The sequence below is a fragment of the Mesoplodon densirostris genome, chromosome 3 (assembly GCF_025265405.1).
Source record: "Mesoplodon densirostris isolate mMesDen1 chromosome 3, mMesDen1 primary haplotype, whole genome shotgun sequence".
Lineage (NCBI taxonomy): Eukaryota > Metazoa > Chordata > Mammalia > Artiodactyla > Ziphiidae > Mesoplodon > Mesoplodon densirostris.
Genome location: NC_082663.1, coordinates 91505901 through 91522551, shown reverse-complemented (window position 1 = coordinate 91522551; position 16651 = coordinate 91505901). Strand labels below are relative to the sequence as shown.

Genomic DNA, 16651 nt, shown 5'->3' with positions numbered 1-16651 from the left:
TATACAGAATGGATAAACAACAAGGTCCTACTGTATAGCACAGGGAACTATATTCAATGTCCTGTGATAAGCCATAATGGAAAAGAAAATGAAAAAGAATGTGTATACATATGTATAACTGAATCACTTTGCTGTACAGCAGAAATTAACACAACACTGTAAATCAACTATACTTCAATAAAATAAATTTAAAAAAAAATTGGTCTGAACCAATTGATCTACAAGGCCAAGGAGGAGCATGATAAATACCACAGACACAACAAAAGCAATAGTAAGGCACAATAAAAGAATGTAAAATAGGACACTTCTAAATATCATACTATCAGCTATCAGAGGTGAGTTAAAGATATTAATTTCTTGGGTTCTTCAAATTTTTTTTCTTTTAAACAGTTATTGGTTAGATCTCCCCTGAAAGTCACAAGAAATATCAGGGGTGGCCAAAAAGTTCGTCCTGGTTTTTCCGTAACATCTTATGGGAAAACCCAAATGAACTTTTTGGCCAGCCCAATATCTTGCATCTTAAGTGTTGTCATTTGGCCCTACAAATTTTCACTAATTGGTCTGGGGACAAAAAGAGTTCTTCTTCAGTTCTGGGGTGAGGGACATGGGGCTAGCCACCATTCAAATGGGACAGGCTCTTCTTTGCTATAAACAACAGGCAGTTTGGGGGTATCCTCAGAAATCCGTTTGGTCTTCAGAACAACCTTGAGCTATGAGGCCCCTGCTTAGAGTGCTGCCTTTTGGTCTTTAATAAATCTCTCTCTTCCTCCCTCTCCCTCCCCCACCCCCCAACATACACACACACCCCACATGTACACCCACACAGAGTAATCTATTTTTTGTTCTTACAACCTAGAAAAAATAATTTAGTCCCATAATTTGGGCCAAGGTGAGATGGGCCTTTTTTCATTTCCTACTGAAATGCTTCTTTGTAATCCTTCCTTATGACAGCCTTATCTTTTCTGAGGTATGCTGACCAATGAGCTGGTCTCTGACAATTTGAATACAAGCTGCTGCATTTTATTAACATCTGCTACACAGTAATCTTAATCTAAGAAGCATAGCTTTTGGTTATAAGAAATGTTACTTGGCTCTCTGCTCTCTTCTCACAAGGTCCCAAGTGAGCTCATTCATTCTCGACTGTGCTGATGATACCAGATCAGCATCTCCCTTCCCTGATCTCTCACTCTGGCACTCCAGCCCACTTGGCTATTTCCACTCACATCCACCTCATCATAAATGAAACTGAACTTGGCTTCCCAAACTAGCTTATCCTTCCAAATATCCCCTTCTGCAAGCAGTACAAGCAGTCTCCAAATGACCCAAAGGAAAAAGGTGGGAGAACCTTTTTTACTCAAGCCACCCATCATTATCCTTTATCAAATCTGTTAGAAAGCCCAATGCTGCTTCTTACAAAATGTTTCCACATTTTCCCTCTTCCTCTTGATTCCAGTCAATTCAATACTGGTACAGGGATTTACTGCCTTATGTCTGTCTGTATTACCTCAAACAGATTCTCAGCTGCCTTCCTGCTTCTGAGTCTTCCTACACACCTGCTACCGGAATACTTTAGATTTAATATTCTCTTAGCTCCCTTCCAGGTCTAAAATTTTCTATGGTATTAATTCTCCAACATTTGTTTTCTCAAGCAGCTTCCTGACATACTCAATAACTTTGAATGGTTCACCACCATCCAACTCATAACTCCTCGCACTGGCTCTCAGGAAAATACACAATCTGATCCCAAACTACCTGCTGTGTTTTCCCAATTACTCTTTACAAGCTCCAAATATTATAAATCAAACCAACCTCCTTACCTCTTCTCATTGTGCCAGGCTCCGAGCCTTCGGAAGCATTGTACTTCACACTAGGAATGTCCTTTCTCCTTTCAAAGTCCTACCCAATCAGAAAAGCCTAGCTTCTGTCCCATGTCCTTTGGTCAGCTGGAGCTAGGCCATTACACGAACTTAGTTCTGAATTCTCTTTAAGGCCTTTGCCCTTATATTAAGAATATAAATTAAGATCATGGACTCTTGTTTTATTCTTAGTTCCTTTATACCCAGAACCTACAACAGTGCCTTGTACATAATGGATACCATATAAACCTCCATTCATTGGTAATAGTTAGCATTTATTGAGCATTTGCTACATGCCAGGCACTGTTCTAACTTTTTAAAATTAACTCTTCTAAAGAATAACTAAATAACACTCAACTGACTCTAATTGTTTCAGAAATGGCAGTTGTGTCTCCTCAAATAACGAAGAAGCTCTATCAAAAAGCAAATAATGTATCTGGCATGTCTATCACAATTTCCATAGTACCTAACGCATAGTGAGTCATCAAATATATGCTGGCTGTAGTACAACAGAAAGATCACTGAATTACAGGACAGCAAGCATGTCCCAGGTAGGCTATGACTAGTTATGGGACCTAAGCCAAAAAACAAAAACAAAACTGCTGAGGTCCAGTTTACACGTCTGTGTCCTTATCTGAAAAATCAAAGACTAAATTACCTAACCTTGGAAGGGCCCTCCGAAAATTCCATGACTCTTTCCTATTATGACTTTTCTGGGGTACTGATGACTACTAAGAGAATGACTACCTCACTGATCCTAAAAACACAAATTCAGGACTTCTTTTATGTAGAAAATAATTCTGAGAATGATTCAGACTGTCAGGCTTCCATCCTCTAATGCTCCACAGGTAAAAATGTTGCCACAAAGGCCAGGACCAATAAATTCCAGATTCCTCCACACCTGCAGTAGGGAAAAGAGGGTAAAGCTGCAAAGTACACCTTCAGGCCCAACGTACAGCTTCATCCTGAAGAGGAAGAGCTTCCCATTACAAAACTAAACACCATCAGAACTGGAAGAAACATATATGTAAAAGAAAAAAAACATTGGCAAGTTTCCCAGTTCTCCAGACTCCTGATTCAGAACAATAATGTCACTGGTAGGATCAGGTCCCATTTGGGACCTGCTCTGCCTTTGCAAAAAACATTTGATTTCGCTGGACTTCTGAAGGCAACTACCTGCAAAGGAAGCCAGTGCAGAAATCCATTTACATGTGAAAAATGCACACATGCATATATTTAAAAATGAAAAAAAAAAAACACTTAAAATTTGCACTCAATGAGACACATTACACTCATTTTGTTCAGAGGAAGTGCACTACATTTTAATGGTGACAGTAAAGTCTTTGAGGACACAAATGGGATGGTGGCCTGTGCCATAGGAATGATGAAAGTCACACATAATCATTAAGAAGCATGAAGAAGGATCAAAATTAGCAGGTATTAATTACTCTTGGATAACCAGAGTAGCACAGTGCCCCTGCAGACACCCTGGTAGTCCGTTCTTTGCCTTCAAGCTGAGCAGTCGTCGGGGTTCCAGAGATGACTGCCAAGTTCCGGCCTAGATCTACGGTTTTTGCAGAAGACACCTTTTGCAGAAGGACCTGGGCTCTCCTTCCACAGTACTAACCAACCCAAGCAGTCAGATTAGGCTCAGAATTCAGCCCATCTGTGAATTACAGCAAATCCAAGACACAATAAAGTCATGGTTTGCAATCTCAAGACTATGGATCAATTTTGCTTAGTTCATGCCCTAGAACCCTCTGTCCCAGATCGGTCCCAGAGTGAGAAATCTTCTGGTGATAGAAGGGAAACAAATTAAACATGTCAAGCATGCCCATGCTCTAGCACAGAAGTTCCCCAAGAACCCTTGGAAATCTATGAAACACATAGACAACACAAGTTTTAAACCACACTCTCAAAACACAAACTAAGTTTGAGTAATGCTTACCTAATAACCACTTTACAAGAATTTTGTTTGTTTTTAATTAACCCACCGCTCCTTCAACAGATGTAACCACACTATTTGCCTCCAATGTTAATAACAGAGAAATACAGTTTAAACCAAGGGTTGGCAAACTTTATTTTTTTTTGCGGTACGCGGGCCTCTCACTGTTGTGGCCTCTCCTGTTGTGGAGCACAGGCTCCGGACGCGCAGGCTCAGCGGCCATGGCTCAAGGGCCCAGCTGCTGCACAGCATGTGGGACCTTCCTGGACCGGGGCACGAACCCGTGTCCCCTGCATCGGCAGGCGCACTCTCAACCACTGCGCCACCAGGGAAGCCTGGGTTGGCAAACCTTTTCTGCAAAGGGTCAAACAGTAAATATTTTAGGCTTTGTGGGCTACGCTTTCTGTCGCAACCTCTCAACTCTGCCCTTGTAACACAAAAGCAGCCAGAGATGATTCAATTCACAGAGGAATGAGTGTAACCATGTCATGACATATTTAACCATTTAAAAATGTAAGAATCATTCTTAGCTTGTGGCCCTACATAAACAGGTGTCAGGCCAGATTGGGCCCACAGTTAGCTGACTTCAGCAACGTTCAAGACCACAGGCCTTTGGACAAAAGGGAAGGAAGGAGAATATCTGCCCATAATTTCATTCTTTTCCTTCCCCTACCTCCACCCCCTTTCTTTAAAAAGGCTGTTTAGAACAAAATGAAATGAACAGGAAGGAAGTCTCCATCCACTTTATTTTCCAGTTTCTTTCCCTGCTTTTTCTAATCTCAAAAAGGAACACAAAATGCAGTAACCAGAATCATCAAAATTAGCAGAAATCAAACAAGTAATACACTGAAGAAAGTAAATATCTTGCCTGAGAAAGCTTTAGACAACTCAAATTATTTTTGCATATGCCTCCCATACTACCTTATTGCTAATCAATATATCTTATTTTCCTTTGCTAAAAGGCAAGGGGAATAAATCTAGACTACTGCTAAACTCTAACTAAGCTTGCGGAAAGTAAAACATGGTCTATTTACTATCACTTGACCAAATGCTTTTCTCAGAATAATAAGCATGTCCAATTTTTTTAAAAATTAAGTTTCATTATAATAATCTTCCATTTTTAACTTCCATATGCACATAATCTACCCCTGTATTTTCTATAACATACTGCAATATAGAATCCTAAAAATATAAGTGAATTTGGGGCATCTAGTGAAAGGATACATTTCAGTCATCAAAAAAATGCTAGTTATCCTTGAGTATTAGAATTAAGCCTTTTGACTTAAATACAAGACATGACACCGTAAAACTCCTTGAAGAGAACATAGGCAAAATATTCTCTGACATAAATTGTACCAGTGTTTTCTTAGGTCAGTCTCCCAAAGCAATAGAAATAAAAGCAAAAATAAACAAATGGGACCTAATCAAATTTATAAATTTTTGCACAGCAAAGGAAACCATAAACAAAACAAAAAGACAACCTATGGACTGAGAGAAATTATTTGCAAACAATGTGACTGACAAGGGCTTAACTTCCAAAATATAAAAACAGCTCAAACAACTCAAAAAACAAACAACCCAGTCAAAAAATGGGCAGAAGACATAAACAGACATTTCTCCAAAGAAGACATACAGATGGTCAATAGGCACATGAAAAGATACTCGACATCTCTAATTATTAGAGAAATGCAAATCAAAACTACAATGAGATACCACCTCACACCAGTCAAAATGGCCATCATTAAAAAGTCTACAAATAACAAATGCTGGAGAGGGTGTGGAGAAAAGGGAACCCTCCTCCTACGCTGTTAGTGAGAATGCAAACTGGTGCAGCCACTATGGAGAACAGTATGGACATTCCTCAAAAAACTAAAAATAGAGTTGCCATATGATCCTGCAATCCCACTCCTGGGCATTTATCCAGACAAAACTATAATATAATTCAAAAAGATACATGAACCCCTATGCTCACAGCAGCACTATTTACAACAGCCAAGACAGGGAAACAAACTAAATGTCCCTCTAAAGATGAATGGACAAAGAGGATATGGCATATAAACACACACACACACACACACACACACACACAATAGACTATTACCCAGAAATAAAAAAAGAATGAAATAATGCCATTTGCAGCTACATGGATAGACCTAGAGATTATCCTACTAAATAAGGTGAGTCACGAAGATAAAAACAAATACCATATGATAGCCTTACATGTGGAATCTAAAATATGACACAAATGAACTTATCTACAAAACAGAAACAGACTCACAAACATAGGGAACAGGCTTGTGGTTGCCAAGGGGGAGGGGGGAAGGGTTGGACTGGGAGTTTGGGACTAGCAGATGCAAACTATTATATATAGAATGGATAAACAAAATGGTCCTATTATATAGCACAGGGAAGTATATTCAATATCCTATAGTAAGCCATAATGGAAAAGCATATGTAAAAGAAGATATATATATATACACACACACACACATACACACACATACACATATATAACTGAATCACTCTGCTGTACACCAGAAACTAACACAACATTGTAACTCTACTATATTTCAATTAAAAAAAAAAGAATTAAGCCTTTTGATCACTCCTTCCTAAAATGCAAAGTGCTAACAAAGTGCTATGGGTATAAAGAATAGGCCTTTGGCTAGACTGCAGCCAAAGTGGTTTTCAACAGGGTTGATTTTTTATTCCCCCGGGGGACATATACAGCAATGTGCGGAGACACTTTTGGTTGCTACCAGTTGGGGAAAGGTGTTTCTGGCATATACTGGGTAGAGATCGGGGATGCTGCTAAACATCCCATGATGCACAGGACAGCCCCCCACATCAAAGAATCCAGCCGCAAATGTCAGTAGCAAAGAGTTTGTGAGGCAGCCAAAGGTAGAGATGTACATGTTTAAACTAGCATTCTTCAAGGTTGATCTCTTCTTTAGATATAACGTGTTAAATTTACAAATTTAACATGAAATATTTACTAGATACCTACTATGCACTGGTCTGCATAGAAGTATTGCAATACAAATAGCATTACCTTAAATACACTGTCTCACAGAAAAGCTACATTGTAACCTCAAGAGACTGAGTGTACTCAAATCAAATCGTTTACTTCCTCCCTATCACAAGGCAAATTTAGCAATACTCAAGCACTAGGTCTCAACTCCATTTCAGAACAATCGACCCTCAAACTTGTTTGAACGTAAACACAGTTTCAATCTTAAAATTAGCAGCTTTGGTGTAACACCTATAACTGAAACAGAAACCCGTTTTAGCTAAAATGGTCTACACTTCCTCTCCTGATCAACTTACTAATCCCAACTGTGAAAAGAAGCAAAATTTGCTCTTTAGAGTTCCTCCTCCTCTCTTCCACATGTACTATAAAAGCTGATGCTACCAGGAACATGACCACCAGGATGGAAGGAGCCAAAAACGCAATGAGGCCTTTATAATCCAGCAACCAGAGATTATACCCCAGCTGTTGAATATCCTCCCATTTTCTTACAGATCTCCATGGAAGTGAGGGAACAACAAGGGAAAACTAAGACTGCTGGACTCAAAAAACTAAGAGTAAAAACAGGGAATCAGGGGCTTCCCTGGTGGCGCAGTGGTTGATAGTCCGCCCGCCGATGCAGGGGACACGGGTTCGTGCCCCGGTCCGGGAAGATCCCACATGCCGCGAAGCAGCTGGGCCCGTGAGCCACGGCCGCTGGGCCTGCGCGTCTGGAGCCTGTGCTCCGCAAAGGGAGAGGCCACAACAGTGAGAGGCCCGCGTACCGCAAAACAAACAAACAAACAAAACAAACAAACAAACGGAATCAGAAGCAGCTACTGAACTACTCTTTCTAGGGCAATCTCAACACTTAGTCCAGTCTGTCAAAAAAGGCCAAAGTTTTAACAGCTATCACCAAAAGCAATAGCTGACTCAAAATAAAAAACAACAAATAAAAATGGTAATTTAGTCAATGTTTTGCCCACAGCCCAGATATCCTTTAATGCTAATTAATGAGTCACAGAGAAAACCCCCTTCAGATAAACAGGATTGCAACATCTCCCAAGCAAAAGTATTTGTTTAGGTCCTGACAGCAGTGCTGATCTGGGACTAACCCATTCAATTCAATTTAAAAAATAATAAACTTAAGCCTTCAGACCAGATGCAGTCATGACTGTCTGTCCTAGTTCGTGTATAGGAAAACTCTTGAGTCTTAGAGAAGCATGCTGGCAGGAGGAGTCCTGAAGGACTGCTGGACTCTACTCCGGAGGGGGTGGAGGAAACCAGCCCTTTTCAGGGGCTTTCATGTTCTTGCACTCATTTCTCCTAAATCCCTGGTTGTCACCACGGTCAAGGTCAATGTTCCGTCACCTCCCAAAAGTCACAGCTCTCAAACAGTGTACCCCAAGGAAAGAAACAAGCTCCCTTCTACACACCTGTACAAACCCCAACAAGAGCTACTGTTTATAAATAGAGTGCACTGGAGTGTGGAGAAGCAGGAAAAATCGTATTTTTCTATTTATTATTCTTAAGATTCACAAATTTCTAAAAGCAAGAAAAAACAACTGGGGGACTGAGGTCAACGTTAATTAAACATATACTGTGTTGAACTCTTAAGAAAGTACTAGAGATGTAAAGTGTTTAAGCATGTTTTTATATGTGTATTATATTTTCACAGTAAAAGTTAAAAAAAAAAAAGACATAAAAGTCCCCACCTACCAACGTCTTTCAATCAAATACTTAAAGACATTCACACTTTCTCACTTGATAAATGTTTTCTGGGCACCAAGATAAAAACTGAACTTCACTTTCACATTCTCCATCAGTCACGATCTCTGAACTTTCAAGGGTTAATATGAATCGCTATGACCATACGCTATACTAGTTATTTAAAGATCGATCATTTGTTATACAAAACCAGAGTCATTAATTCTGCAGATCCAAACATAAGACATTAATAAGCCATCCTCTTATACACAATGTAGATAGTAAGCAACTTGTGAAATCGCTTGTAGGAAGTGATGAAGAATTTCAGGAAGACCTTAACAATGTTTCTCCTTTCCAACTGCTCAAATTCTTACATTACCTCAAAGCATCTTCAGGGCATTAGGCCCTGGCCAGCCTCTCATTCCCAGTGGAATTTTTATTAATTTTTCTAGCTGAGATTTATTAACCCTAAAATACACACAAGCTAAAACAGACAAAGCCACCTGTTGCCTCAAGGCCTCAAAGGAATTCCTCCCAGAAGCACAGGGGAAAGCCTCCCAAGGACTATCTCAGAGGCAAGCAGCTGCTCCAGGGTGGGAGAACCTGGAGCACCCAGAGTTGGGCCCACTTCCACCCTAGAGTCTGGCCCAGTGGTGGAAAACACACACTTGGGGGAGGAGGCAAAAAGAAAGAAAGCCAGAATAACAGCAAATAGACTGCTCTCAACTGAAGACGGTTTTAAAACATATCTTGTTTACATGGTGGACCATGTAAGGTTCCGTGTTAACTGGAAGGAACTAAAATGGACAATTCGGAGGAAATCAATCCCTTTCTAGAGAAATCATTCTACTAGACACCAAAAATGATTTATAGTGACTGACTAGCTTGGCTCTATTAAAACTAAGGAATTTAATACCCAAACTCATCAAAGAAATATAATTTAGTGCAACCTAGCTTTGCTATGCTTGGTGTTCTCATCATAAGATTTACATAGGAGTTAGGAGTAGTGAAAAAATAAAAATCAACTCAAATGCTAGGATGCTATGCTGCATAACGGTTTTCATTATAATGTTTAGCTCTCAAGTGAGCTAGAAGACATTTTGGGAGAGATATAAATCTCAATCATTAAATGTTTCATAAAGAGGAGCACATTCGGTGGTCTGGAACTAAACCTGCAATATCTCTGAGGTATGCCTCTACCCTATGACCCAGCAATTGTACTCCTGGGCATTTTTCAGACAAATGAGGGCTTATGTGAATGTTTATAATGTTCATAGCAGTTTTATTTGAAATAAACTGCCCCGCCCCAAGCTGGAAACTACCCAGACGTCCTTCAACAGGTGAATGGTTAAACAAACTGTGCTCTATCTATGGAATACTACTCAGCATAATAAGGAACAAAAGAAAAATGAAAAGATAATAACAGCAGCAAAAAATAATAAGGAACAAACATGTAACAACCTGGATGCCTCTCCAGAGATTTAGACTGAGTGAAAAAAGCCAATCCCCAAAGGTTGCACACTACATGATTTCACATGTCATTCTTTTTTTTTTTTTTTTTTTTTTCTTTTTGCGGTATGCGGGCCTCTCACTGTTGTGGCCTCTCCCGTTGCGGAGCACAGGCTCCGGACGCGCAGGCCCAGCGGCCATGGCTCACGGGCCCAGCCGCTCCGCGGCATATGGGATCCTCCCAGACGGGGCACGAACCCTTATCCCCTGCATCGGCAGGCGGACTCTCAACCACTGCGCCACCAGGGAGGCCCACATGTCATTCTTGAAATGACAAAATTATAGAAATTGAGAACAGGTGAGTAATTGCCAGGGGCTAGAAGGGAACAGGGACAGGAGGAAAATGGTTGTGGCTATAAAAGGGCAATGTAAGGGGTCCTTGTGGTGATGGAAATATTCTGTATATTGACTGTATCAAGATATAAATATCCAGGGTGTGATACTGTATTACAGTTTTGCAAGATGGTACCACTGGGGGAAACTGGTAAAGGATACATGTGATCTCTGTATTATTACTTATACATGCATGTGAATCTACATTATCTCAAAATCAAACACTTAATTTTTTAAAAAAGGCATAAAAAAGAAAAAGAAGCACATTCATTAGGGCTTAATAATAAAAAATCCTTAAAAAAAAAAGTCATAAGCTAAGGAGCTGCAGAGCATAATGCTCTGTTTTCCACAAGCAAGTTGGGGGACTAAACAGTAGGCAAAGGATTACTAAAGGGGGCAGTACAGCATAGTGGCTGAGAGCTCAGACTCCAAAGGCTGCCTGTTGAAATCTCAGTTTTTAGCTGTGTGACTTTGGGCAAGTTACTCTCTCTGTGCCTAAGTTTCCTCACCTACTGGGTGGTGACTGTGTGAATGCAGTTTACCATGTAAGACTAAGACACACAGGCTGATATCAGACATACAAGAGTTAGGCTTATTCAGCATTTATCCAGTCCACCTGCGTGGGGATTCAGTGGCTCTCCAAAACTAAATCAGCAAAGGTGCCTTTTGCACTGAAAAGCCAGTACCGAAAATCTGAGAAAGGCAAACTTAAGTATAAAAAGTTCCACCTTCCAAACCCTCTCCCCTTGCACACAAAACAGAATACACACAGGGCCTTCTCTTCCAGCAGCCACTGTCACTTTCCATTAAATGCTTTATGTTGTAAGCAGAACTTCAGCCCCTTGACAAGGACTAGGGCTGGACATTAAAATATTGGAATTAACTTCACCTAAGATGTCCCAGTAACCAAATGACTCACTCACTTCTTTAGAAACAGTGAAATGTCAAGGTTGCCAGAGAACCCCAGCCCCAGATGTGTGCATAAATCATTGCGAAGTGTTCATCAAGCCAAAGCCAAAGGACATTACTCAAGATTACACTTTAAGTAAAATCTATCAGTTTTTATGGTTTTTCCTGTAATGGAGAAAATTCGAAAAAATAGGATTACTGGGGGAAAAATCACGGTAAGTTAAGCCCCAAAATTGTACAACATATTTTAAAAAGGCTTAGAACTCCTCCTTTTGCTCTGGCTTCAGAGGGTTTACCCTTCCTCCCTCCCACCCCTTTTTTTAACTGTTTTATCCAATCTTATCAGCAAGCACTGGGCAAACACTAAACTATCCCATAGTGCTTATCTCACTATATTTTCTCTATAATACTACCTAAAAGCAAAAGCTTTTAAATTTTTTGATACATCTATTTACAACCAGATTTTTAATACCTCTCGTCTGCAAAGCATTTTGAATGCTCTGTATTGATGATCCACAAAGGGGTCTTTTTTTCACTTTCATAATAATTCAGGTAAAATTAGTAGTCTAATTTCATTAAACTCAAGCCTTTTGTCCTAGCGTTTCACAAGAACAAAAGGCAAGAATATTCTTTGGTCATTTACACTGTCACACAAAAGAAAAACAAACAAACAAACAAAAAAACACCAAATTGTTCACGTCCTACGTTTCTCTACCCTTGAGTGAAGTAGTTGATAAATCAGCTTGTCAGGGTTTTGAGTTCTTCGGTTCATTCATTACAGGGGATACTACCCAATACCCAGTTTTACTAAAATTTCTGGATCGTACAGGTCATTGGCAAATAACTTAAAACAAATCGCACACGCGGTATATCCTCCCAAATAGAACCGATTGTCTCCGTTTGCTTATTTTTAGTAACTTGAGATAAAAGACTTAAGACGGGTCGTTTTCCCAACTCGTTTGACAATTTGACCGCTGGCTCGGGACTGAGCGCCCCATAGCTACAGGCTGGAGTATAACAAGCGCTTCCCCACTAGGCTCCCTCATCTGCTCCAAACAAACCCCATGTAATAGCTGAAGAATGACGACACTAAAATCAACCCCACAGATTCATACCTTAGAGGTCTGCAACACGGAATAAACTTTTTTCCCTCAAGCGACAGTGCAGTTAAAATAAATAAATAAATGTAACACCCAGATGGGGTTTGTTTGATCCATTCCCGCGACTGGGTGCGCGCAGGGGGTCAGTGCAGCTTAACCCTGTGTGGACCTAGGGGCTCACCAACAGCTGTCAGAGGGCGCTGCGCCGGCGAGGGAGCGCCTCCCGCCGCGCCGGTTCACTGGCCAGCAGGTGACCACCCCAACAGGCCCGGGTGCGAAGTGCGGGAACACGGCCACTTCCCCTGAGCGCGATCCGGCCACCGCACGCCGCCTGGTACTTTGTTAACTCCGCGCGCCCGGGATGAGGTGGCTGCGGAGCCCAGGCTGGAGGAGGATCCAAGCCTCCTCCAGTTTGGCCTCGCCCTGCCGGAGCGCGGAGCCTCGGCAGGAAGGAGAGGTCGCGGAGCAACGGGTAACTACGGGCCCCCACCCCTACCCTCTCGGAGCCCCGTGTCCCCACTTCCTCGGTCCTTACCTGGGGAAAGGAGCCCTCGCGGCGCGGGCTCTTGGGGTAGTCTAAGTGACCCCGGTCCAGCATCAGGTAGAGCGAAAAGATCACCACACAAAAGATAGCGCTGCCAAACACGGTGAACTGGCGGCTTAACTTCATTTTTCCTCGATAGACTCGGGGCCAGGGCACTGTCCTCACCCGGAGGAAGAGGCGGACTGTGGACTCCTGGAAGCGGCCGCCGGAGGCTCCCTGCTCCCGTGCTTGTGCTCTCCGCGCTCTCCGCTGCGGATGCGGGTCCGGGCGGCGCTCCGCACCTTATCTCCGGCGCCACCACGCGCCCTTGGCCTTCGCCCTGGCCCACCGCCCTCCCTGGGGCCGGGCGTCCCTCCTGAGGCGGGACTCGCCTGCAGCCCGGAAGGGGCCCGCTCAAACTAGATCTCGAGTTCAGCGCCGGCACCCGGCAGGGCGCGCGGAGCAGGCGGAGGAAAGGTCGCTGTCTGGACTTCCTGCCACCGTCGCCCCGACCAAGTCGGCAGGAAAAGTTTTCTCGACCAGGGCAGGCGTGTCCTCTTCACCCAGGATGTGCGGGCTCGGCGGCTCTAGGGTCGGCAGCGCGGAACTGGGTCCGAGGAGCCGTGGGGAAAGAAATCAGGGTGGGAGGAGCCGGGCCCCACAACTTAGCGCCGGGACAGTCGGGCCCGCCCCCGTGGCACCGCCCCCGCCTCCCCCGACTGAGCCCCTTCCTGCTGCCGCCGCCGCCGCTGAGGCCGGGCCGGGGTGCACCCCGGGCGCGGGGACGCACGGGTCCGGTAGGAGTTTCCTCCGAGCGCGCGTCCGCCCGCCGGCGCCTCCCGCTCCCCACCGCCCTTTTCGCTCAGCTTTCGGACCCGGGCTGCGCTCGGAGGGCGCAGGGGGCGGGCGGCGGCGGCGCGCGGAAGAGGAAAAGGAGAGCAAGGAGAGGACCTTCCCCGGAGAGAAGCGCGCTCCAGCTGCAGCCGCGAGTCCCCTCCCTCCCGCCCGCCCGCCCGGCAAATGCGGAGATGGCGGCGGCAGCTGCGAAAGGAAACGCCGGTTCTCCAGCGCCACTCGGCGCTCCTGCACAACCCGCCACGAGCAGGAGACAGCAGCGGTGCAGTGGCCGCTGGGTCAATAGGCGCCGGCAGCCCGGGAGCTGAGCAGGCGACGGGCCCCGCCTCCTCCCGACGCTCCGGGATGAGGGGGCGGGCTCCCAGGCGCCCAATCACAACGCGCCGCTCGCAGGGCCCGCCCCGCGTCGGCCTCCCGGAGCCCCCCGCGGTGGGAAGACCTCAGACTGCTTTTGTGACCTGGGAGGCAGTATTGCTCAAGTTGAGGCCCTGAGAGACCCTGGGGCGCCAGCAGCCCAGTTTTGCTGCGCTTTCTCCCCACTTCCTTTTCACTGCCCAGGTTTCCTGTCCTTGAGATCCCAGGCCTGGGGTGCCTTGGACGGAAACTCGGTGAGGAGAAGGGGGCTGCGAATTCTGTTCAGACTCATCTTTTCCTCCGCGGCTTTTGGTGACGTCTGGAGAAACCTGAGGGAAAGGAGCCTGCCGAAGGACTCTCCAGACAGGTGTAGACGTCTGGCTACAAAAATCTGTGAGGGGAGCCTGCTTGTCCCGGTTATTGATTTATTGCCTCTCAACTCCAAATTCACCCTTTTTGACTGCACTGTGAAAATGGATCTGGGCCTTTTAAAGTAAGTTTTCCTTTGCCAACAGGGGCTGAAGCTTTGTCCGTAGAGGATGCTGAAGAGACATTACAGGAAGAAAAGTATTTTACTACCTGGTTTTGGTGCATTGGTAGGCAGGCTCTTGCAGCATACCTGGCTTTCTCCAGGGCCGAGCTCCTATGCTGCTCAGGCGCCAGCGGTTTCTTCCCACGTCGCCAACTCTAGTGATTTCGTAGTAGGCGGGCTAAAGATAGACACTACCTTGTGAATAGCTTTCTGGGTACCCTGGAGGCAAGGTCTGTAGCCAGTTCCAGAGGGCCGATTTTTCACAAGGTGTGGCACCACAGTGATTTCTCTGCCATTCAGTGAGCCACGCTGTGCCCTCTCCAGTAATTTTTGGATCTTAGCCCTGGGAAGGGCTGGGGGAGCTCTTCTTTGAGAACTCTATCTCCTAGTCCAAGGGTTAGTTATAAGGTTAGCTCCTTAAAGCTGCTCTTTCTATATTCTCTAGGGTTCTCTTACTAGTGACTCTCTCGTTACTCCAAAACCCTGTTATAGTTAATAATTCTTTTTATTAAACTTTATCTGTAGTCCCAAGAGATAGACCTGCAAAGATAGGATTAGGAGTTTGGTTTGATTGGGCCTTTGGGCTTGAGCTCAGTGCTGAGTTCCTTGCCAAAGTGAATTAAGATGCTAATAATTCATAGTACACGGGGCATCCCAGTTAACCAGTCATCTGTGGCTGATTGTGGTGAACTACCAAGTTCCTTGGAGCCCCAAGTGGCAGCTACACTGGACTGTTACGGCTGTAAGGTAACTATAAGGACTGTGGTGTGAGATGTATTCTTTTGAGTTCCTTTGAATGCTTTTTTTTTTTTTTAAGTTTTTACAGTTTTATTGAGAAATAATTGACATACACCACTGAATAAGTTTAAGGTATACAGCATGATGGTTTGCTTTACATATATTATAAAATGATTACCACAATAAGTTTAGTTCTCATCCATCACCTCATATAGATATAATAAAAAGAAAAAAAGTTTTTTCTTACAATGATCACTTTTAGGACCTGCTCTCTTAACAATTTTCCTGTATATTATACAGCAGTATAAACTATCATCATCATGTTGTACATCACATCCCTAGTACTTTTTTTTTTGAATTGTAGTTTATTTTTTTATACAGCAGGTTCTTATTAGTTATCTATTTTATACATGTTAGTGTATATATGTCAATCCCAATCTCCCAATTCATCCCACCACCACCACCCCCATCCCCACCTTGAATGCTTAAAAAGAGAAATGACAAGCACAGTTCCAAGTTATGGTATGAGAACCAGAGAGACACACTCCATACAATTCTAAAGGAAGCTCTTATTGATTGTAGCAACAAAATGATATTGCTGAAAATCAAAACACAAAATTTTAATTTTCACATTACTGAATTACAACTTCTGTTGAATTCATGGATGTGCAAGTTTCTCATGTAAAAGTTAGGGTGCTGTAAAATAATAGGATCCCAAAACTTGGAGTGGGTTAGACCCAGATGAAACTGACAGTCTTGAACCCCCAAGTCACTCTGAGCCTCTCTTACTAGTGGAAGTAGGTCGCCCTCCAGTTTCTGAAGAGGTAGGCTTCCTCTGCTTGAAAACTCACCTGGGGCAGATGCCTTGAGAGGAAATTCACATTATCCTCAAAACCCACAGTAATCACCCTCTACTACAGTGTACTCACAACTAGGATCAAATTTCAGCATGCTCCTGGGGTATAGGTGCACACTATGATGGAGGAAGTAGTAACTTACACACCAAAGTAACTACAAGACTTTGATAATATATAGGCAGAAACCTGGAGGACATGTGGGAGTGGATTCTGAGGGTGTTAGACCATGGAGGATGGAATGTAATACTATACTGAGCCAAATTTATTGTTATGGTGTTTATTATATGTGTTAGCTCATGCAGCTAGAGGTGGGTCTAGCTCATGCAGCTAGAGCTTACTTGGTTGGCTGATGGAAACTTGGACTCATCAGTTGCCTAGAGTTTGTGAGGTTGAAATGCCAGAGCTTCCCTGACATGATGTGGAACA

General features: G+C 43.7%; 1 protein-coding gene across 1 annotated transcript in view; it reads right to left on the bottom strand.

The window, feature by feature from the left end:
• Nucleotides 1–13561, bottom strand: part of MAN2A1 (mannosidase alpha class 2A member 1) — a 167577-nt gene extending 154016 nt beyond the window's left edge. The window contains exon 1 of the mRNA XM_060093236.1: nt 12902–13561. Coding sequence (XP_059949219.1) covers nt 12902–13036 — 135 coding nt within the window. The 5' untranslated portion in view covers nt 13037–13561. The remainder of the gene's footprint in view (nt 1–12901) is intronic.
• Nucleotides 13562–16651: the final 3090 nt, after the last annotated feature.